Source organism: Papaver somniferum, unplaced genomic scaffold, assembly GCF_003573695.1.
Source record: "Papaver somniferum cultivar HN1 unplaced genomic scaffold, ASM357369v1 unplaced-scaffold_139, whole genome shotgun sequence".
In the NCBI taxonomy this organism is placed as follows: domain Eukaryota; kingdom Viridiplantae; phylum Streptophyta; class Magnoliopsida; order Ranunculales; family Papaveraceae; genus Papaver; species Papaver somniferum.
Genome location: NW_020623156.1, coordinates 992570 through 1016485, shown reverse-complemented (window position 1 = coordinate 1016485; position 23916 = coordinate 992570). Strand labels below are relative to the sequence as shown.

Genomic DNA, 23916 nt, shown 5'->3' with positions numbered 1-23916 from the left:
TCCAAAATAAATCTTTTGGGCTTTTATATAATAAGCTAGACCGGGCTTCCATAATAAGCCATTGGTTTCTATAATAAACCGAACTGGGCTTCTATAAAAATCCATGTGGGTTTCCACAATAAACCCACGAGTTTCCACAATAAACTGAACTGATCTTCTATAATAAGCCATGTGGGTTTCTTCAATAAACCCACGGGTTCCCATAATAAACCAACTGAGCTTCTATAATAAGCCATGTGGGTTTCCTCAATAAACCCACGGGTTCCCATAATAAGTCCGGTTGGGCTTCCTCAATAAGTCAGAGTTGGTTTCCTTAATCAACCACCGGGTTTCCTTAATAAGTCCAGTTGGGCTTCATCAATAAGCCAGAGTTGGCTTCCTTAATAAACCACCGGGCTTCCTTAATAAGAATGATTTTTTGGGGACCATGGTTTTTTTGAGGGGACCATGGTTTTATTAGGCCACCTTCCCTATAGTTATAAGGGGTGTCCTAAAGCATTGAAATGACTAACCTATCCTTAACCTAATTTAATTTAATACCAACCCAATAACCACCTATATATATAACCACCACCTCCTCCCACCACCACCTCTCACCATCGCCGATTACCACCACCACTACCTCTGATTATCACCACCACCAACCACCGATTACCACCACCACCACCGCCCACCACCGCCGATTACCACCACCACCACCTCCGATTAACACCACCACCAACCACCGATTACCACCACCACCACCACTATATATATATATATATACCTTAATTTAAAACATTAACAAAGATATTCTCACAAACCCATTGCTTGTCATTCGTTTTTGGTTGAATAAATGAGAAGTAATCATTAAAATGAGTTGAAAATGGAAGCTGCAGAGAGGTTTAATGGAGGGTTTTTTTCAGAGAAAAGTTCGGTTATCACGAATTAAATTTTTCTTAACTGAACTCAGAGTTTGGTTGATTCGCAAAAAATACGTTTAATCGAACTCCTTGTATTAGAACAACACAAGTCCACAAGTTCGGTTCCTTCGCAAAATAAGGATATCACCGAACTTTAATTTACGAAAATAATGAGAAGTCCACAAGTTCGGTTCGTTCGCAAAAATGTTAAGCTTTCTTTGTAACCGAACTCTACCTTTGAAACTTTGTAACTGAACTCTACCTAATTAGCCAAGAAATAAATTTCGTAGTAACCGAACGTTTGCTTAATTGCATATATGCATATATAAGCCCAGTTCGGTTGATTCGCAAAATATGTTGAAGTTTGTGAACCAACCGAACTTCTAACACTAGGTTACTTTTAACCTGCAGTTCAGTTGAGAACTTGGTTGCGTTGAAGTTTGCGAACTAACCGAACACACAAGATGTGCCCAAATAAATTGTTAAGTTCAAATTTCGGTTACCTACCATTTTATCCTAGGTAACCGAACATTACATTGTACGACCAAAACCTCCATTAACGAGCGAGTTAGGTAACCTGCGTGTTTGGAAAACGTAACCGAACTACACTTTCAGGTGTGTTCGGTTACTTGTTCTTGACATATGGTAACCGAACTGGCCCAAATCTACATAAAAAATTTCATTTTTTTTTTAAAGTTTGAAGCATACCTGGGTACCCCAAGTACCCTTCCTCGGGTTGTGGTTGGTAAAATCCATCGTTTTTCATGTTTTCCTTCTTCATCTTCTCTAACTTTATTCTCTCAATAATTCTACTTCTTTAAAAAAAAAACCATCTGAGTTTTTAATCTCACTAATTATCTTTAACTTAATCATCTCACTAATCCATTACACTAACTATTATTAACACTAACTAATCATCACCCAAAATTAATCAGGAGGGTAATTTAGGTATTAATATAAATATCTAGATAAGGGGTGACCTATATTTACTTCTAATGTCTTTACCCAAAATAAAAACATGGTCCCCCAAAAAAACCATGGTCCCCAAAAAATCGTTCCTTAATAAGTCCGGTTGGGCTTCCTCAATAAGCCAACTGGGCTTCTATAATAAGCCATATGAGTTTCTTTAATAAAACGAAGGGTTTCCTTAATAAACCAAAACGGGCTTCTCCGATAAACCGTATTTCACCGTTATGCAACCAGGGATTTCCTCTTTAGTCCACTAAACCCGACCCGGTTTAGTGGCTAGTCCAGTGGGAAATATCATTTAGTGGTTGGTCCAAAAAAGTTTAAAAGAAGTTCAAATTACTAGGTTACCCTTTAAAAACAGTTTTCAATCCTACAGCAGACCTAATCCAATTCATCTCGGTTTCATCTCAGAATCTAGGTCATTTTCAAATCAAAATTGATCAGTTTCATCTCCTATTTCAGTTCCTGACCTAATTCAATTGAATAAGAAATGGGTACAAGTAGAAAAATTAAGAGGACGATTACAGAAGAAATTACTGAAGTGTCTCCTACACCAGCGACACCAGCGAAAAGAAGAAGGAAATCCGATGAAGATTCACCAACAGAATCCTCACTTGCTGCTAAATCTCCTTCACCAGCGAAAAGAAGAAGGAAATCTGTCGAAGATTCACCAACAGAATCCTCACCTGCTGCTAAATCTCCTTCACCAGCGAAAAGAAGAAGGAAATCTTCAGATGATTCACCAACAGAATCCTCACCTGCTGCTAAATCTCCTTCACCAGTTAATATAAGAAGGAAATCTTTTGATGATTCACCAACAGAACCCTCCCCTGATAAATCTCCCACAATAAGAAGTATGACTAAGGTTCCTCAGAAAGAAGGTAAATCAATTCAAAAGCCTAATTTTTATTTTATATTGACATGCAATATTTCCAAAACCTGAAATATGTACTGTTATATATTGAAATGTAGTGATGTTTAACTAATACATACTAAAATCTAGTATGTCAATTGATATGTGTACTACATATCAATATGTTGTCTTCAATTTGTACTTCATAGTGACAAGTTATATGTAGTACACATTACATATTGAAATGTAGTGTTGTTATTTAATATGTAATGATATCATCTCAAAAAATGATATAGTACATTTTGAAATGTAGTGCTGCTTAACTAATACATATTAAAGCATGTCAATTTATATCTGTACTACATATCAATATGTTGTCAGCAATTTGTACTTATTGATATGTAATGATAACATCTCAAATTGATATGTGTGCTACATATTATTATCTGCCTGTAATATGTAATGTGTACAAAACTTTTGGTTTACGAAAACAGCAAAAACCAAAGGAAAGAAAGCAGCTGCTGCTCCTGAGAGCTGCTACTCCTTCTCCAAAATGAAAGGGAAAAGCAAAAAGGGGGAAATCAAAAGCGCTCCTGAAAGAAGGTTTGTAATGTTAAAAGTGAAGATAATTCTTAATAACGAGGGGGCGCTGCCCCCTCGACCCCCGTAAATTGTGGTTCATATGTAGTTATCAGTATGTAGTTATAAAATTACCAGTATGTTGTGGTATCTGATATGTAGTTGTTTCATGTTCATGGTAGATACATTAAATACATATTTGATATGGTGTAGGGGAAGAGAAGGGGAAGAAAGCACTTTCCCTGAGAGCTGCTACTCCTTCACCAAAAGCAAAAGGGGGGAAAGCAAATGTAGAAGGTATGTAGTACAACTACATATAAGAACAAAGCGTATGAATAATATGTATCCTTAATAACATATGTTTATGAGTATGTAATGATGCATTGTTTTTCTTGTTTTTGGTATTAAGTGTTTTTACATTTTTACTGTATCAAAGCAGATACATATGCCATACGTACTATTACAAATCGATATGTAGTTAAAATAATACGTAGTGGTATCTACTATTACATATCAATATGTAGAGGTAAATACTTATACTCTCATAACATATTACATATCAATATGTAGAGGTAAATACTTATACTCTCATAACATATTACATATAAATATGTAGAGGTAGATACTTATATTCTCGTATGTACTGTTAATAATATGTAGTTTCAAGACTTGGTAGATATTACAACTACATATTGATGATGTAACTACATATTTGATATACCATATTGATATGTACTGTAATAGTTTTTGTTTCTTGTTATTGTGTAGGTGCTAATAAGCGTAATAAAGGAGATGGAAAACCACGAAATTTATACCATGGCGGTTTCAGGGGCTTGTGGGGGCTTGCGAAGACTATTAGGACCACTAAGAAGGCTATTGCGAAGTCCACTGAAAACCTTGAGTTGAGTGAGTTTCAGCTGAAGATGATTTCTCATGCAGTATTTTTGGCATGCTATACGTACGACATCAACACCACCATAGAATAATTGATCTGTATCATCAAAAATCTTATCCCAACCATCTGAAAAAAACACTCTTGGGGCTTCTTTACCTTCTTTCAAATAACTATTCTTTGCACTGACAACTAAGTCTGCATTACTGTCAACTTCCATACGCCTAGATGCGCCATTTGAAATTACATCCACGTGCAAATCAAAGAAAGCTGATTGCTTTGAAGAATATAATGCAGAGATGCCCTGGAGTGTTACATCGGCAAGAATAGGAACTATCGGTTGATTCTGGAAATAGTTAACCAGAATAGTCGATGGAGTCAACCAGCTCCACATATTACAGATCCAAAATTTCAAATCCTCTAAAGTTGAAAACGATGTAACCTCATATACAAAATGATATTTCTTATAGTATACATGAGAATAGATGGAGAAGTCTGGTTTGGGAGCAACGTCAGACATGTTAACCCTGTAAAAAATGACATGTACTGAGATGAAACAAAAAGAGTCTTTGTATTGACATGATATAAGCAGTACGTATTGACATGTACTGACTCATGTTGATATGTATTGGCATCTACTGCAGGATGAAAACAGAGCATGCTATATGTAGTACGTATTGACATGTACTGACTCATATTGATATGTATTGGCATCTACTGTAGGATGAAAAAGAGCATGCTATATGCAGTACGTATTGACATGTACTGACTCATATTGATATGTATTAGCATCTACTGTAGGATGAAAAGAGAGCATGCAATATGCAGTACATATTTGCATGTACTGACTCATATTCATATGTATTGGAATCTACTGCAGCATGAAAAGAGAGCATGCTATATGCAGTACGTATTGGTAATACATATTACACGATCTGTCTAATGAAACTAAACAGAACAGCAGCAGCAAAAAAATGTAGAAAATACAAAAATCAGATTACAAAAAACAGAACAGAAATCATAAAAAGAAATCATACCTTGTTCGAATCTGAGATAAACCTAATTCGAAGCTCAAATACGTAATTGAAACACACAAAAATCACGAAAATTACTTAAAAAACAAACGGAAATTACTTAGAAACTGAATTGACATTGTAAATCATCATAAAACAGAAATCATAAAAAGATAACAATGTACATCATATACAATTATCCTGATAGAAATCAGATCAGAATAAACCTAATTATTCATCAAGATTTCTAGAACAACAGCAGAAGAGGATGATTGAAAGGATAAATACCTTGGTTCGAAGCTCAGATGACCTAATTCGAAACTCAGAAGAACCTAATTCGAAGCTCAGATGAAGATGATTGAAAAACAGTACCAGAAATTGATTCTATCCAAAACGCAGAGTGAGAGAAACCGATCTGAGATGGAAAAAAAGAGGAAAGAAACTGACTTGGTTTTATATTCGTCACTTTGAGTTGCAGAAGGGTATGTTGGGAATATTTGAAAGCTGGTCTTGTGTCAACCGCACATGGATGGATTAGGGGATAAAGTTTCTGGTCCAAAAATATGTTTTTGGACCAGCGGATAAATCAATTCTGGGAGTGGACTACCCAGTAACCGATTCCCTTATTTCTGGACTAGCCAGTAATTCCTAGTTATGCAACAGCTTGTATGGTACGCACGTGCACCATTTTATATGGGGTATAAACAACCGGCACCTTGATTGAACTTAAACTTCTCTCTATCTTCAAACTCTCATACCCACAACCCTAGAATCTGATACCAGTGCTCTGATACCAGATGTAGAATATCTGATATCAAAGACTTAATGGAAGAACATAAGACAAAATACTGAACAATACTTCTCTTAATTGATGCGTTTCAACTCATGGCTTAACATCCTATTTATAACTTTAACGTACTTGACGACTACTCAATCAACTTTCCTAACAAAGATAAAACTCTAACAAAGACTCTTCTAGAAATTTCTTATGTAAACAAACTCTAAAACCAGTATAACTTGCAACCCAAGTTTACTTCATAACCAAACTAAATCACCGTATCACCGTGTCAGCAATACTTGTTGATTCATGCAAATCGCATCAACAACACTTGTTGATTCACTCAAACTGTGTCAACTCTCATAGTTGATCCATTTCAGACTGCGTCTGCGTCAACTATCATAGTTGATCCATACTGTTTTATTCTCATTACCTTCTCATTATCTTGGTTTAACCTTCAACACAAACGAAAATCGAAAAAATGTATAGAAATTTTTGCATGGAGGACATTATTCTCATCCAGGTGAACTTTTCAAATCAGCCCTCTCATTTGTTTCACTAAAACATTTTAACTGATGTCCGTGGGAACTGTGATTTAATTTGAGTGAACTGAAACACGTTCACTGTGAAGATTATTAGTGTAGGGACAACATATTCCTGTCTGTTGATCATGGAATTAAATTTAAATGTTAAAAAACTACTTTTGTTTTCCAGTTTCATGACTTATTGTTGGGTTTGAACGCAATACATGATCCAACTAAATAAAAATTGACAGCTACTGAATCTTTGTATCAGCCAACTCTACTTTGAATTTCCTACTTCCTAACCAAAAGGCCTTTCGAAGATCATCAAGACTTACTTTTGAGCTCGTAAAAACAATCCTATCCATGAGAACTCGACCACTCAAGAAAGAACATCCGACACTACCCCATTGACATACCCCTTCATTTAAGTAACAAAAGAATATATCTTTCGGTTCTGACGAATTGTATATGTAAATGCAATTCTCTGCCACCGAAATATCGATTAACAGTGGAGTCGTATTTACATTCTTAAGCATACAGAACATCTCCAACGGCATCTTCCCTATCTCTCCACAATCAAAACTATCGCAATTCACTTCCCAAATTCTTAAACTTTCAGCGTTCTCAGCATCACCCATGAGCCCAACTAGTATCAATCGATGACTTGCAAAACCAATAACCGAGAAATAGATAGATGGGTCGGGATGCAGAACGCATGAACCACTAGTCTCGCTCCATCTCTTTGTATTTGTGTCAAACGAGCAAAACGTACCGGAATTTTTCTCAAGCAAATACATTTTGTGGTCTGAAACAGCAACAGATAACCACGTAGTAGCAGCGGAGTCCTTTAGTATAATAGGGATGGGTGGACAAGTGAACCAACCAGGACACGCCGTGTCGTACATCTCAACAGTGAGAGGATCATCCTCAAAATCATAAGTACCACCAGCAACCACAATACACGACCCAACAATAGCAACTATTGGATCAGCCCTCCAAACTCGTGGTCCGACAATGTCAAGCCACTTTACATGAAGCGGGTCAGCTGAGAAACTGAATTTCGAAGGAGTTGACATGTAAAGAGTATCAGAATGACAAGAACGGAGTGGTGACATATATGTCATAGTTGATGGTCCTGTAATTTCGATCCACACGTTGGAGCTAGGATCATACGCCAGAGTGGTGGTTAATGAAAGATTTCTTCGGCTCTGCACATAGATTATAAGCCATGGCTTCGTGCGTGAAGGGTTACGTACACAAGAAAAGACTGCACGCTGCCATAATTTAGAAACGTAGAATGATGGAACAAGATGGATTGTCGGTAGGTGAGAAACTATTTTGTCTAAAACATCTCCATGAATTGGAGTTTCTTCTCCTGTTTCTTGATCTTTACTCTCTAGATATCTGCTTTCTGTAACCATTTTTTGTTTGTTTGTATAGTTTTGAAGATGAGAAGAGATTCTTGGTCACTCAATTTAAATGAGAATTTTGGGAACAGATAAGAGCGGATAGATCTTTTATTCTGTGAAGGTGATCTTTCTCGAGGGATAACCACAATTCTTTCCTGCACGACACAAAGATATTTATGCTGTAACCGTCGTGGGACCAACTCCTGGCAAGCCAAATACTATATCTACCTTCTTAATGTGCATAGGTCCTTGGTGTCAGATGGACGCTTTAAATGGCAGCAACAGATTGATAGAGAGCCTGTTGTACCAATTTTCATCGTCAGTGTTCATAAAATGCTGCTTATACCGATTTTCGCCGGCATTTGGCAAAGAAAAGACAACATATAGGGGCTTACTTAACATTTAACATGATCCTTGTGTTGATCACATTTCCAATGCTTACCCGACCATGTTTAATTACCTAAAGTGGTTGGAAGTTAAACTCCCCTATCTCATTTACACAGTACATGGAAAAATTACTTACCCTATCTCCATTGAGAAAGATAACGTGTGAATGGAAAAGGAGAGAGAAAAGAAATGAACCATTAATAGCAGACGACAAGACGTATAACTGTAATGTTGATAAGTGGTCCAAGTTTTTTCTGTGTTACCTACCACAGAAACAAAATGCAAAATCTTGAATAGATTTTGCAGCGGGTCATACTTTGTAATTGTAACAATAATAACATAATAAATGCAACAAATCTCATTGTCTATGAAAATTCATAGCTCTCACCTAGATGACTGTACGCCTATATTCTTGAAGAAACAATGTGCACGCACAAAATCTGCACCAAGGCTGCTATTTTCATTCAGAGTGCACGCAGCACCTTACTGGTCTTTTAAGTTTTAAGGAATAACATGCTAGTATCCTAGTACTTGTCTGGACAAGCTCTGAAACATAACCACATTAATTACCTAATTAAGGCTTGCCAACTTGCGGAATAGTAATAGTTAGACATATTCGAATCTATTGGTCCAGCCTATAGCCAGCCTCTACATATATAGGATGGTGTACTGGATATCACAAGAGATTATCAAACTCCATACATTTGAAGGGTGGTTTTGGTTTGATACTGATAACCCTGCAGAATTTGGGAACCCGTGTTGGAAGTTCTGGGAAATCCTGTCAATACAGAAACTGTTGTACTTCTTCTCAAAGCTTATTTTGGAAAACGTTTGAAGAAAATATCCACAACCTGTACAGCTAGCTGCGTTGTAAAAATTGGAATAAAATGCCACCTCTTGTCATGTTTGTCTAGTCTTTTCTACGAAGACAAAAAAATTCAATGAAATAGGTTGGCCAAAACCATAAGTATATGACAAATGTACTCAAGATCAGTAGCTAGGTGGCTAGGTGCCAGTATTACTGGTGTAGGACACAAATTTTATGGAAATACACGACACAAATTATTGGTCCCCTTGGTATTTATGCTGACTGCTAGCAAAACACATCAAATCATTTGGCGAGGTCCACGGCCAGATGATGTTTATCCACTCACAGAGTCAACGAAAATACTCCACATGTAGGGGCTAAATATTCTGGATGACGAAGCCAATGACGTCATAAGGTTACGAATAAAGTGTGAAATCTGTACGAAGTTAAAGGGTACGTGCGAGAAGACTCAATATATGGGTGCGAGGACATCGCACGCCAAATCTGAAATAGGGGCTTTATTAGCTGTCCTCCACTATGTAAAATTGCTATATATAGGACCACCCACCTTTGTGCAGAGAGGAAGTCTTTTTGGACAGTTGAGGTAGAACTTTAAGAGAGAGAGTTGTTTGCTTCCCAGCTAGGGTTTATCTTCTTCTTTCTTGGATTGATTTCTAAACTTAATGAAATTCTTATAAGTGTTCTTCATGATGATTTCCTAGTTTGTTATATAGATTATCTAAAGGGTGTAGTAGTGAGATTTTTCACTACTACATTTTGGCGCTAGAATAGAGCTCGGGGAAAAGATTACACCCTGTTTGTGAAGTTTTAAATTGATTTTTCGAAGATTTCTTATATTCTTGTCTTTGTGAATGATTTTTGGTTGTTTTCGCCGAGTTTCGGTTCACAAAACAAATAAGTTAATAAGTTTGTTTTTAAGTATTTGCTGATTTCAAACCTATAGAGTAATCCTAAGAATTATATTTTTCAAAGATTTCTTGTTGTTGTTTTTTCGTGAAAGGTTTCGATTGTTTTCTTGGAATTTCAACATTTGGATTCCCTCATTCAAAACAAAGTTTTCATTTAGGAAGGAAGTTTTGGTTTGCATAAATCTGCGAGAAAAGCACTATTTCAGGAACACAAAATGGTGAGACAAGCATCTGCAGGAGAAAGTCCAACACTGATTAGGAGGAGTAAAAGAATTGCAGGTAGAAGAAGAGGAGAAATCGCAAAGACATCAAGAATGGGAGAGAGGAACAACAAATCTCGACCGGTCAGATCTCAGATCCATCAGGAACCAAGGGAGAACGATCAATGAAACTATGATGAAGTAAGTGTTCACACTACGGATACAGATACTGCAGAAAAAAATGAGGGGAGAACGCAGGAGGAAGGAATGGTAGGAGAAAACGAGGAGAACATGACCACTGCATAGTTGAGACAAAGACTGAACGATGAAAGAAAGAGGGAGGAGGAAAGGCGTGCGAACTTGATACGCCAAAATGATGAGCTAAGAGAGGAGAATCACAGATTACATGAACAAAGGTCGGAAACTAGATCCAGAACAACACGCGCGAGCTTAAGATCAAGGACAAGTATAAGTACCTCAAGGAGAAGCAGATCCGATAACAGAGGGAATGAACAGGGACAATTTATAGATAACAATTTGGCTAATAATATTCAGGTAGGCGATAACATACAGGAGGAGCGCGAACGCAATCAAATAGAAGATCGATACATACAGGTAGGAGAGAATGAACCCAGGCGAGGACGTCGCAGAGAAGGTAGATTAGAGAGATATGAAGAGTATAACCGCATCCAAGATAACTCCGAACAGGAAAATGATCCATAACAAGTAAGGATGATTCTCCATGGAAGAGACATGTTGAGGCGACAAAACGAGAGAGATAGAGCCGCACAAGAGCACAAAAGAGATGAGCAAGAAAGGCGAAAAAAGAGGAGAGAAGAGGCTGAACAACAAGAACTAGGGGAGGCTATGCGTCAAAACAGGAACGAAAACAGACTGAGGAAAGCACACTTGAAAAGACCGATGCAACAACAGGAGAACCCATTCCATAAAAATGAAATTTTAAGAGAGATAGCAGAGCTAAGAGAGTTACTCGCAAAAGGGAAAGATGGAGGAAGAAGGAAGCTAGAAGAGGCGATCGCAGAAGCAGCAAAGACACCCTTCGCACAGCGGATACAATTAGTAACAATACCAAGAAAGTGCACACTACCCACATTTCCTAGCATCTTTAATGGATCTACATGTGCAATTCAGCACATAAGGGTGTATAGCTTAGCTTTGCTGCAATATGAGGATAACGACGCGGTCGTATGAAAGTATTTCTCGGGAGCCTCGCAGGAGAAGCTTTGAAGTGGATCGAGGGATTGCCAGTAGGTTCAGTAATATCATTCCAGCACCTGCAGAGTTTGTTCTTGAGACAATACATTAGCAACAATATGCTAAGGCAAGGAATCGAGAAAGTATTCAGCCTATGGAGGAGAACAAATGAAGCCTGCAAGCTGTGACTACTAGATGGAGGACAATGTGTAGCGCAATGGAAGGACGTGTGGATGAAAGAAATGTCATCTTAGCGTTCATCAATGCCCTATTTCCAACTGACTTATTGTACACACAGATATTCAGGATGAAGGACAGAATAACGATGGAGGAGCTACGCGAGTACCAGGAGGAGTACGTCGCTCTCGAAGAAATGCAAAGAGATATGGAGTCCTACCCAGTAGCAGTAACAAGCGAAAATGTAGGAAATGCGAGTCTATTACCAAGGATGGAAAACGCTGTTGGGAGCACTTCGCAGGGAAGTAAGGAGAAAGTAATCGCAGAAGATCAACAAAAGAAGGTAGCCATGAGTAGAAGAGATCAAGAAATGTATGAACAAGAATATAGAGAGAGGCAGTACAACAATCATGTAGGAAATAACAAAGTTGCTAGATTCGACAATCAGGAAGATGAATACAGAGGGAATAGGAGGTATTACAATCAAGGCGTGAACTACAGAGTCCATGAGGAGGTCAAGATGCCACCACTTAACATAATAATGGAAAAAGTCTGGGAAGTTGTTATATTAATGGAGGAGATAACACCACCACCTAATCTTGGGCAAGAAGCACCATCCGGAAGAAGAAGCAAAGAATTTTCTTCCTATCATCGCTTTCATGGACACACAACGAGTAATTGTAAGAACATACAATTAAGAATGATTGGACAAGGAAAGCTTAACCACTTCCTAGCTACACCACTACCTCCCCCACCACCACCGCAACCAACAACAGGTGGAAAGACGTCAGAAGCAGACAAAGGCAAAAACACCTTTCTAATAGAAGTGGGAGCGAATGCCAAGAATCTACATTGTAACTCAATAATACATTCATCAAGAAGTATAGAAGACTTTCATGACAATGTGCTGAGTCGAGTATATGCGACGGATGTTGAAGGAAAGGAAATACTGAATCTAGCAAAGATACCAAAGCTCAAGGAATGGCAGAAGCAGCCAACTACATTCAGTGCTGAAGAAGTACCTGGAGGAGGCGAACTTCATGAGAGTCCACTGATGGTAAAGTTGGAGATAATACCAAGAGAAAAAATAGACAAAACAGAAGATGAAGAAGGTCGCATGGGATATAAACATAATATTAATTGACTCTGGGAGCTCGGTCGACATTTTGTTTTATCATGCAACAGGACAATGGGAGGAAAAGATGAAGACTTGATTCCTTCAACCTATGAGATTTATGGCTTCAACGGTTCAATGAACAAACCAAAAGGGGAGGTTACAATGCGAATCCCTCTTAAGGACATCACCACAGACATAACCTTTTGTGTTGTCGATGTGGAATCTCCCTACAATGCACTGATAGGCAGGTCATGGCTGCATAGTATCCTACGTGTGGCTTCTACATAGCACCAGTGGGAATCATCAGGGGTAATACAACAGAAGCAAAAACATGCAATGATATTGATGTGGAGAAAAGTGAAGTGCGTGCGAATAAAAAAAGAAATTGGAAGCGTGACACAGAAGAAAGCAAGAGGTGTGAAAGATTGATGGTTACCTTCATAACGAAAGAAGGAGAAGTTGATAATTACCATAGAATTGAAGAATTATCAAAAGAGGAAGATGCTGGGATAAAAATGGAAAATGAAGAAGGGACAAACAATAATGAAATTCACATGAAAGTAGTCAAAGAGGCAGAAAAGCATGAGTACGCGAAGCAACAACATGGGAGAATTCCAACCAGGAGAATTAGTTCTGAGCGAAATACCACCATATCAAAAACAAGGGAGAAAGAAGAAAGGGAAAATAACATGGGCAGGACCTTATGTGGTGAAGAAATATGTTGGTGATGGGTTGTACAAGTTAATGGAAAAGGGATGGAAGAAATATGGAGAAAATGGAGAGTAGGCTTTATAACAAGAAGTATCTAAAGCAATATTACAGTTAGAGCGCACGACAACATCAATCCAAAAGTACTACCTATATGCGAAGTGGATGAAGAAGTAAAAGGGGCGAAGTAGCTAATAGATTATTATAAAGTATTAGTAAGATATTTCTATTTGTGCGAATAAAGAAGAAAAAGGAAAATCAAAATTGTACAAGCAGAGATTATTAATAGAAAATTTTTGTTCCTTCTACAACACATACTCCTAATATGCAAGCAGAAAAACGAGGAAAAAATAAGACCTCCAAAATAAGACCTCACTAGGGGGCAGCAAAATTTAAAAACCTCTAACTAGGGAGGCTAGGTATCCAATTGTGGCGTGCACCCTAGTTCGCACTTGTGCAAGAGGCAATATAAATAAGCCCTAATGCGCGTCATAATTGGAGAAAACCTAGTAATTCATGGCTCGGGCGAAAGCCATACGATCCCTAGAACTTGAGTCATGGATACTGGGGGCAAAATAAAAGCTTATCCGGTAGAGACTCCTTAGTCGAAAGGATAAGGTACTAATTTCTCTATCATGTAGTGTAGAAACTCGATCAGGGCACCACGGTACATGGTTGATCTAAGGGTTCCGGGGGCGTCTGGAGCGTACTTCGCCGCTCTTGGAAAGTCCTGGCTATGATACACTCGGTCCTCAAGATATCCCACTTAAGGTGCGGTCTCGAAAGAGGCTGCGAAAACAACTGGTTGTTGCATCACTTGATGGGAAGAGCCCACCCCAACCCGGTAGGGGTAAGCTTTCTTGAAAGGGAAATCAGGGGAAGATAAGGATGTCACCCTCCATTAGGGAGCTGAATTGTGTCAAAAGACGTCAATATCATGGGACTATAACTCGACCAAGAGTATAAACCTGTCGTATTGGCGCATGAAAACATCCTGCGGAGGCAATAATACGAAAGATGATAAGACGAGATCAATGGGTCACTGCGCGAAAGCGTAGATACCTCCTGCGATTTCGTCGCACGACCAAAATGAATACCCTGAGGAAAAGATAAGTCCTATTAGCAGGGGAGGCTGATTGAGACCTCTACTAAGACCTCACGAACAAACACAAAAGACCGCACTAACATTATTTTTGCAGGATGAAATAAAAGTAGACGCAAGGATATAATCAATACAAAAATGAATTATTTTTGAATTACAAAGGGATTATACATAATGGAGGATTCAGCAGAGGCAACTACACTCCCGCGAATAACAGAGGCAAGGATGGGATGATAAACACAACAAGATTATGTTATTCGCAACAGCGCGATAGCCTTATGGTAAACATAGTAGAGATATATAATTCGCATGGTAAAAAGTTACATTCGCATATTTTTGATACCTATGGACATTGTTACATTCGCATGTATAAACATAGTAGAGGTAGATAATTTGCATAATAAAAGGTTACATTCGCATATTTTTGATGCCAACAAATATTGTCACATTCGCATGTATATGATAGATACATGCAAATATTATTGTATTCGTGCCTATAAGTTATATCTGGACTAACATATATATATTATTAGAAAGGAAAGTGTTTTGCTTTTGGTAGATAGCCAGGAGAAGAGTAAAGGAGCAAGAATAGGAAAGGGAGACATCTATTAAGAAGCTGAAGAACAACCAGTATATGTACAATACAGAGAATATACAAGAAAGACAAAAAATAGATGGCTACTTCTCGCCAGCATCATCTTCATCAACCTCAAAATCACGATCTTCCTCATCGGAATTGTAGCGCCCCAAAATTAAGCTACTTATTAATCCAAGTGATTGACTACCTAATGAGGTATTAAAGATCTCAATCATATTAACTTCCATATAGTAAATCTTATACAAAACTTAACCCGGAACTAAATGAAAAATCTCTCAAGTTTTATAAATAATATAGTGTGTTTGTGATTACAAAAATAATGTACAAACCTAAAATAATTTGCAACAACTCTACAATCAATAATTTGACGGAAACGAGTATCTTCGCGTGCACCATATCTTCTGGTAACTGAAAAACTGAAGTGGGAACAAGTGAGCACATCATCCCAAAAGGGGGTTCAGTGGATACCTTTATAACAATCAGGTAATCACTAACATACTTCACAGTTCTACTAAAGAAAAATGATTTGCACATCTGATACACACAACACAAATTAGAAGATTGCTCTAACTCATCTCCCCAGATATTGTGTCCATGGAAAATATCTATAAAAGATCCACCACCGGACGGATCTACGGAAATGAACTACAGCAACCTAAACATATGTCATCCTAACCTCGTCTCACTTAATGAAGGAGACGATGCTAGAATAACTCCAGTCTCAAATGATAGCATGAATCCAGGTACTATATGATGTTTTCATGGAATGAGTACTCCTCATAAATTCTGACGCCACCATCTAAGTATAGAATATAAGAAGGTTTGATTACTATGACTCGACCTCGCACAACAGGTTCCCAATAGGTCCCATCCTACCAGGAACCTATAATTTCTTCCTGAGTCGAGATCATAGTAACCCAGTCATACTACTAAGACTGAAAAATCAAGCATGATATGCAAACGACCAATATCCCCACATATATTCGATAACTGGGGGCCTATTATTCTCCGCTACCCAGTTATACCCTGATGTGTCCTGCAGGTACCCCCAAGGCAGAGAGTCATTCCCCTATAGTAAAATAGGTATAAAATAGTAATATCAACCCACAGCTGCCACCGGACAACTTCTAGGGTCTATGTAATCTATAGGTTGCTTGACCTACAGTAATATTGGGTACCGATCTTCACCTACGTACTAGTGCGTGGCATTCCCCACCTATAAATGCTTAGAGAGAATCCGTGGAGAATACAGACAATCCTCGCGAGGAGACTAGACAATGCATATATGCAACATACACAATCAATTGCACTCAAACATGGATTGCATAAGAACATATAGTTACAATCAAACATGCTTAAAAATAATATGACACATCATGCTCGCCATTTAAAGTAACTTAATGATTACAAGAGAGTTACAAGAGTTCCCACCTGTTCTGAAGACAAGCCTCGCCTACCTCAAAATTCTCAATCCATTGGTTCATCCTTTGAATCGATCGTTGTTAATAACGACTAATTGTTAATCACACAAGCACTCTAAAGATTACCCAAAAGGCTCATATCAGGTTCATAACATAAACTTATACTATTCTCTAATTATAGGATAAGCGAACTATCTAATGGTTCTAAGCCCATTTATGGTTTTACATCTATTAATTATCTAAATTTAGCACAACTAAGGTTTACTTATTGAATTAAGTTGGTTCTATAGTTCATTAGATAAGTCTTATGAATATCTACAACTTTGTAGAAGGAATTAAATGCTAATTCAGACCTCAAGTGGTCCAACTCATCAAAATAGGAAAACTAGATTTAAGCCCAAGTCCACTAATTCGGCCCATTAACACAAGGCCTAGTCCAACTGGTCAACTAACAGTCTCTAACGGTCAATTAACAGTCAACATCTAATGTCAAGGTCAAAGTCTACTCAAATTAAGTCAAAGGTCAAAGGTCAGATCAACTGATTCAGCACAGTCAAGGTTCACTGAGTCGAGTTTGGTCAAGACTGGTTAACGAGTCAACTCGAGGTTAGACTGATTCATCTCAGTCAAATATCCTAAGTCAGCTAAGGACAGATTCAGACATAGAATCTGACTAGGATGACTAATAGTCTAAAAACAAGATACAAAAGCTCAAACAATCAAAACCATAAACATAAATTTCATAAGATTAAATCTAGAAGAAACAACTTCTTAGTTCTATCCTACACTAACTCTAACTGCAATCTCGGCTTTACAACTTTAACTAAACTGCTCCCATTTCTCAATCAATACTTCATCAAATACAACTAAGGCTGCACAGGAACCGAACCAGAACCGGCAAATCGGGACCAGAACTGTACCGAAATCGGAGAAGGTGGGACAGGTACCGGGAATAGAATATGAGAACCGGTCTAGACCGGTACAGGTATTGGTTATAAGGAATTACCGGCTTGTACCGGCCTGAAAGTTCCGGTGAATAAGAGACGTTGATTATAGTTATATAAATCAATCTCAACCATCTATTTTAGGTTTGGTATAAGAGATAAGGGAAAAATTCGATCTGCTTCTCATTATTTTTTCACTTTCAGGTTCTTCTTCACCGCGGCTTCAAACTTCATCTTTTTCGCTTCTCATTATTCTTTATTTCTTCTTCTCTTTTCACTTCTTCTTTTCTGTCCTTCTTCTTCATCTGAGTTAGGGTTTTAAGCAGCTATCTTTCAATTTCAATTAGAGTTATAACTAATTGAAGAAAAAAGTCAAGGTAAATCATTCATCTGATTTTGGGGTTTATTTGAGACCGATTTAGGGTTTCATTCAATATCAATTTATGTTCTATTAAAGGAAATCGATTAGAGTCTGGATATTGATTATTTGTTTCTTTTTCTTTGTTGACTTTAGGAACTAATTGCATGTTTAATTTAGGGTTTGATTCAGAAGGAAAGGAGGAAAGAAATTGATGTTGGTAAAGTGCATATGCAGTTCTTGAAGATGGTTGTTGGATTTGGTGGTTCAATTATGTTTATGTTTATATCTATGTTTAATCAAACAATCTCATAATGTATCCCTGTTAACATAATTATCAATTTATTGTGAATCACTTGATATTCTTTTGGACATTTTATGAATTAGCTTCTTAGAACCATTAATTGAATTTGTAGGGATTTGGTAACATGGGTTCTCTGATCTTTGGGTTTCCCTGAAAATGGTTGAATTTTGTGAATTTTAATGAATTGAATTTGTGGGTCTATTTTATCAGAGGATTGATTGTTGTTAATTGATAAGGGTAATAGGTAAAAACCCGGTACAGGACTGGAACCAGACTTGTCTTACCGGGACAGGTACTCACAATAGAGAACCGGTAAACATGAGGTACATGTACCGGATTCTTAGGAAACCCGGACTGTACCGGCCCATGTGCAGCCCTAAATACAACCATCTTCATTTTGTTCTTCATTCACAGCTCCCACTCAGTCCCACAACCTGCATCACTTGAACACTGCACAAGCTTTGCTCTTTCTGTAACCTCCACTTCAGCTGCAACACTTCATTCCCTGAGATGTACTTGTTCAACACCATTATCACTTTCAATTCCATTCTGCAGTTGCACTTCTACTAACACTACCAGATACTTCTCCAAAGGTTCTTCCATGTCTAACATACATCTTGTTCCAAAACAACTAAACTCTGAACTTCATTAGCATCATCAGTTCAATAGTAACTCCAAATGAAATCTTCTCCAAAACAACACTGCACTTAAACACAATTTAGACCTCTTCCTTGCATAACACAGCACCACCATTGCAACTCTATTTTCAACTCAATTCAATTTAGCAGTCACACAAGCAAACCATCTAGGTTTACATCAACTCTATTTTGGTTCTTGTAATTTCTACTTCTTACAGTCACAATCAGCACAACTGTAGGCTAATATACATACTTTATTTCAGTGACCAGACCACCAACCCCATGAACTGAAACTTCATCACCACTAGCAATTCAACTTAACTCGATCACTCAAACAAACTGCAGCTCCACCAGCAAAGCAATGCCCATCTACAATTATAACCTTAGTTCAACTAACAATTGCAGCCATCCAAAACATGTTTGTAATCTCCTAACATCACAGTTAAACTGACATCCTCATATACCAACAACCAATTATCCATTTCAACTCCACTAGACTTCAAAGCTACATCAGCACAACTTCATATTCTCTTTTTCTCAAACTCAGTCACACAATATCCCATTTCAACCATCAATTTTTATGATTTAATCTCAACCCCTACGCCATCATTCAATCTCAGTATCATCATCTTCTCCACCACACTTCAGAAACCAACACAATCAGCATCATCATTAGCAGTTCAACTTCACATCCTCTCTATTACAGAATTCTAATTCCTTGAACTCTGTAATTAAGCTTTACAGCTAATCATACCCAACTCACCAATTCTTCTTCTTTCCAGTACCATTCAATTGATCCCCAATTATAAACTCGAACCCTAATTTACAAAATCCCTAATTCTCAATTTGAATTGCTCAGAACTAAAATAAAACCCTATATGAACATCTTTACTTTAAATCAAAACTAACCCATATACTGATTCAATCAAATAACAACAACCAAGAAGAAAATCGAATTAATTTGAAACCCTAAATTGATCTTACCGTTCCTCTGAGATTGAATCAATTCCTCGAATCAACACCACGATAAATCGCCAAATCCTCAACAAATTCATGAAGTTCTCTTGATTCCTTTATCTCTGAAACATAACCCTAATTTCTAATTTCCAACAACATCAGATTCTTCTTCTCCAGTTCAACATGATACTAAGCTCTTGTGAATCTTTCATACGAACTCACCTCAAATCCTTGAAAAGAATTCGACAGAGAGGAGAAGAGGAAAGACAGAGAAGAAGAAGAAGAAGAAAGAAGAAGGAAAGAGAAAGAAGAAGAGAGAATGAGTTTCTTCTGACACGTTTTGGTGATGATAAGGCTAAGAATAATTCTTAAGGCGTCCCAGTCGGTTTAGATGCAAAAATGGTTATTTTCGCCACTCGTACAATTCTGATGTTATCTTCTTCGTCTCGTATCCGATTGACAAGTTTGAGTAATTTATTTTTCATAACTTTTCGAGATCTAACGGTACTAATTTCGTATCTAGATCGTTGTTAGATTAATTTCTATTAGTTAAGGTTAATCTCTAATTAATCGAGTCATTAGCGGCTTAGTCGACTCTTGATCATCGTTAGACCAGTCAAATACCGTTGACGAGCTTGAGGGTCCTTACAGGAATCTTCATATTTAACATCGCTATCGGAAATCTCAGAGGTTTCTTCATTATCGGAGGGATACACCAAAGAGCCCATGGCATAGAGAAAATATGGAGATATAGCCGAGGCAGATCCTCGCAGAGATTCGTGATTCAAAGTGGGAGCATCATATATGGTAGAAACCATTTCACATGTGTGAGTCGGATCTTCATCACCAGCGGCGGAAAGGAGTCTTTAAAGATAAGATATAATTGAGCCATGGGTGAAGTGGAGGCAGAATCACCAGGGAACGAAGGTTCGTCTCCCTGAGAGGAAGAAACTAAAGGAGAAGGAGAAGATGAAGTAGAAGTAATATTTCTATTATCCTTGGGATTACTCTTTTTGTTGAAATTCTTCGCAGAGGACTTAGAAGCAACAATTTTTCCCTTAAGCTTCGCGCTAGTAGAAGTCTCTTTCTCATCCTCAAAAGAATCTTCATCATCGGCACCACCAATATCCAATCCTTCCACCTTCACACACAGATAAAGATAAGAAATAGAGGCAACAATATAATTAAAAAATTTGAGGCAAGGTATTTCTTACTCCATCAGTGATCGAACGTAGCGCTTCTAGTGTGCCTCGTCTTCCCTGAGCCTTAAAATCTTTCTTCAACTTGGAAATCTGGAGGTTAGAAGATTAGTGAGACAAAAAAAAGAAAAATAAATTAAGTGAAGTTGGTGAGCAAAGCGAAAATTAGAAAAACATACCACAACAGCTCTCTCAGGCCAGTTGAGCACCCAAGGGGAACAGACGGAAAAACCCTAAGGGAGAGGATTTACAGACCTATCGGCACCAAAGCCAGTGATGTAAGGACCCTCAAGAAGGACAAGATAAACATCCTAGTGATTGTCATTTGAGTTCCATGCGGTGCAGTTAGTATTATCGTTAAAATCAACATCTCACATAATCCTTTGATTCTCTGCGAGACCATCTTTCCTTGCCAGACGAACAACCCAGCGGGACGATTCATTCTTCATAATCACAACTTTGTAGTTAGCAAAGAAGCTCTCAACAGTTTAATCATAAGAAATGATCTCTAGGTCAGCGTACGCTTCGTTCCTGTATTCTTTAGGGTAAAGGGACCCTAATCCAGCCGCACGACGAGCGAACTCCAACATAATCCTAATAGCATCCCCACTCAGCTGAAAAATCGCACACTTTAAATCATCATGGGACAGAATTTGATAAAACAAAGGAATTCGCGGATCAAAAAGAGGAATGGGGAGACCGGCGAGAAGTTGTCCCAGGGAGATGATGTTCTTTTGATCATTCCATTGATCAGTCTCAAACCATCTAGGGTTAAGTGTCAAGGTAGGTCCTGATGAAGGAGTTCAACCTCATGCCTCTCAAAGTCTTGGACCATTCTCCACCCTGCCTTTTGCCCCATTGATCGTTCTTATAGGATGGGATGATAAATATCAAGTTAGCTAAGATGATCAAGAATACGATATAACACAGTAAAAGGGAAATTTAAGCGATAGTTGGAACGAAGACGAAAAGAAAATGTGAAAGAAGAAAACTCAAGGAAGAGATAAAAACAGAAGAACAACAGTAGCAAGAAAAGGAAAATTTCAGAGGATGAAGGAAAAAGAAGAAAGTAAAAAGAAGAAGATGAAAACAGGAATGGGTATAAGGATTCTGTTTCCTTCTGCGAGATTCTCCTTTATGAACGCATCAATGGGTGAGAAGATATGAAGAGACGGTTGCAGGAACCAACCACAACGTGTCCAAAGATGAGACGACGAGAGCGACGCGTATAGTAGTTAAACCGGAGATCTCGGGATATTGTCAGTTAAAGAATATGAAAATCCGATAGGGTGCGAGAGACATTTTATAAAGGAGCGAGAGTGACTAAGGAAATATTTTCTCTCATCCCTCTTTCTTCGACAAAGATCGCTAAGAGAAGAGGAAAAATGTAGGGGCTAAATATCGCATACGTAGGTATCATGCGAAACGGTACTATTATAAGGGGCGAACCGACTCGCATGTAGCATATTCTGGATGACGAAGCCAATGACGTCATAAGGTCACAAACAAAGTGTGGAATCTGTACGAAGTTAAAGGGTAGTGCGAGAAGACTCAATATATGGGTGCGAGGACATCGCACGCCAAATCCGAAAATAGGGGCTTTATTAGCTGTCCTCCACTATGTAAAATTGCTATATATAGGACCAATCACCCTTTTGCAGAGAGGAAGTTGTTTGTACCCAGAAATATTTTCGGGCACTAAACACGATGATTTTGGTGATGATGAGGAAAACAGGGTTAAAAACATGAAAATAAACATATAGATGAGAGACACGAATTTTACGTGGTTCCGCAAGTTTTGCCTACATCCACGGACCAATCCCTGAAGGGAGAAATATTTTATTGATTATGGATTACAATCGTTTCTCCTTTTCTCTCCGTTCCCCCCCCCCCATTTATACAATTGCGAATCAGGGTATCCTCCTAATTGTCAGGTAGGAATAAATTGCATTAACTTTTCCCTGCATGCCTCATGGCCATGCCCTACATGCCTCCTGGGCATAAACTCCCCTATTTTAATTCTACATGAAACTGTATGAAACTGCCTTTTTGCATTAACTCTGCATGAAACTGCCCTCCTGCATTAACTCTGCATGAAACTGCCCTGCATTCCTCCTTGTATTGATTTTGCATGAAACTGCCCTGCATTCCTCCTTGTATTGATTTTGCATGAAACTGCCTTGCATGTCTCCCTGAATTAATCTGCTCTGCTGGCAGACTGGATTGACTGGTTGACATGCATAATGGGCTGGCACTATGGATGGGAACTGGCTGACAGCGCATCTGGCAACATGGCTGGAAACAGGTTGGTGAGACATCTGACAACATGGCTGGAAACAGGTTGGTGGCACAACTGGCAACATGGCTAGAAACCGGATGGCATCGCGGCGAAGTACTTAGTTGGAAATTGGTTGGCAGCACTGCTGGCAACATGACTGGAAATTAGCTAGAGGTGTGCAACCTGACTTTGACAGTTGACAGACGGTTGACTTTGACCGTTGACCGGGCATTGACTTTGACCATTGACCGGTCATTGAATTTATGTGATACTGGGCAGGCTGGTGGGCTACCTCGGTTTGCTGGTTAGCGGGCTTGGATGACAGCTGAACAAGGGCCCAGGAAACATTCTGGCCTAATATGTGCCAATTTTACTCATGGTACAAACATCGCCCCCTCTTAACATCCTACTTGTTGTGGGGTTAGGAAGTTAGTTTTCCATTTTGTATTAACAGACTATGATAAAATTTTCCTTCAAGTATGGATTATTGTTGCTTGAAGTAAATGACAACCTTCCTTGGTCGCTTGTGGAAATCAAGACACCCCCAATAGTAAATTATTGTTACTGAAGCATAAAGCAAGTTGCCTTCGTTGATTGTGGAAATCATAACCAGGTCGCTCCCAGGTGAGGCTATTGTAACTTGAATATCGGCGTGCA

General features: G+C 38.3%; 1 protein-coding gene across 1 annotated transcript; it reads right to left on the bottom strand.

Moving 5' to 3' along the window:
- Positions 1-6640: 6640 nt before the first annotated feature.
- Positions 6641-8034, bottom strand: LOC113335179 (F-box/kelch-repeat protein At1g23390-like). The gene has a single exon (XM_026581307.1). The coding sequence runs from the start codon at positions 7929-7931 to the stop codon at positions 6762-6764; it is 1170 nt and encodes a 389-aa protein (XP_026437092.1). The 5' UTR covers positions 7932-8034; the 3' UTR covers positions 6641-6761.
- Positions 8035-23916: the final 15882 nt, after the last annotated feature.

Coding starts and splice junctions, on each gene's coding strand:
- LOC113335179 (XM_026581307.1), bottom strand. CDS start 7,931: ATGGTTACAGAAAGCAGATATCTAGAGAGTAAAGATCAAGAAACAGGA.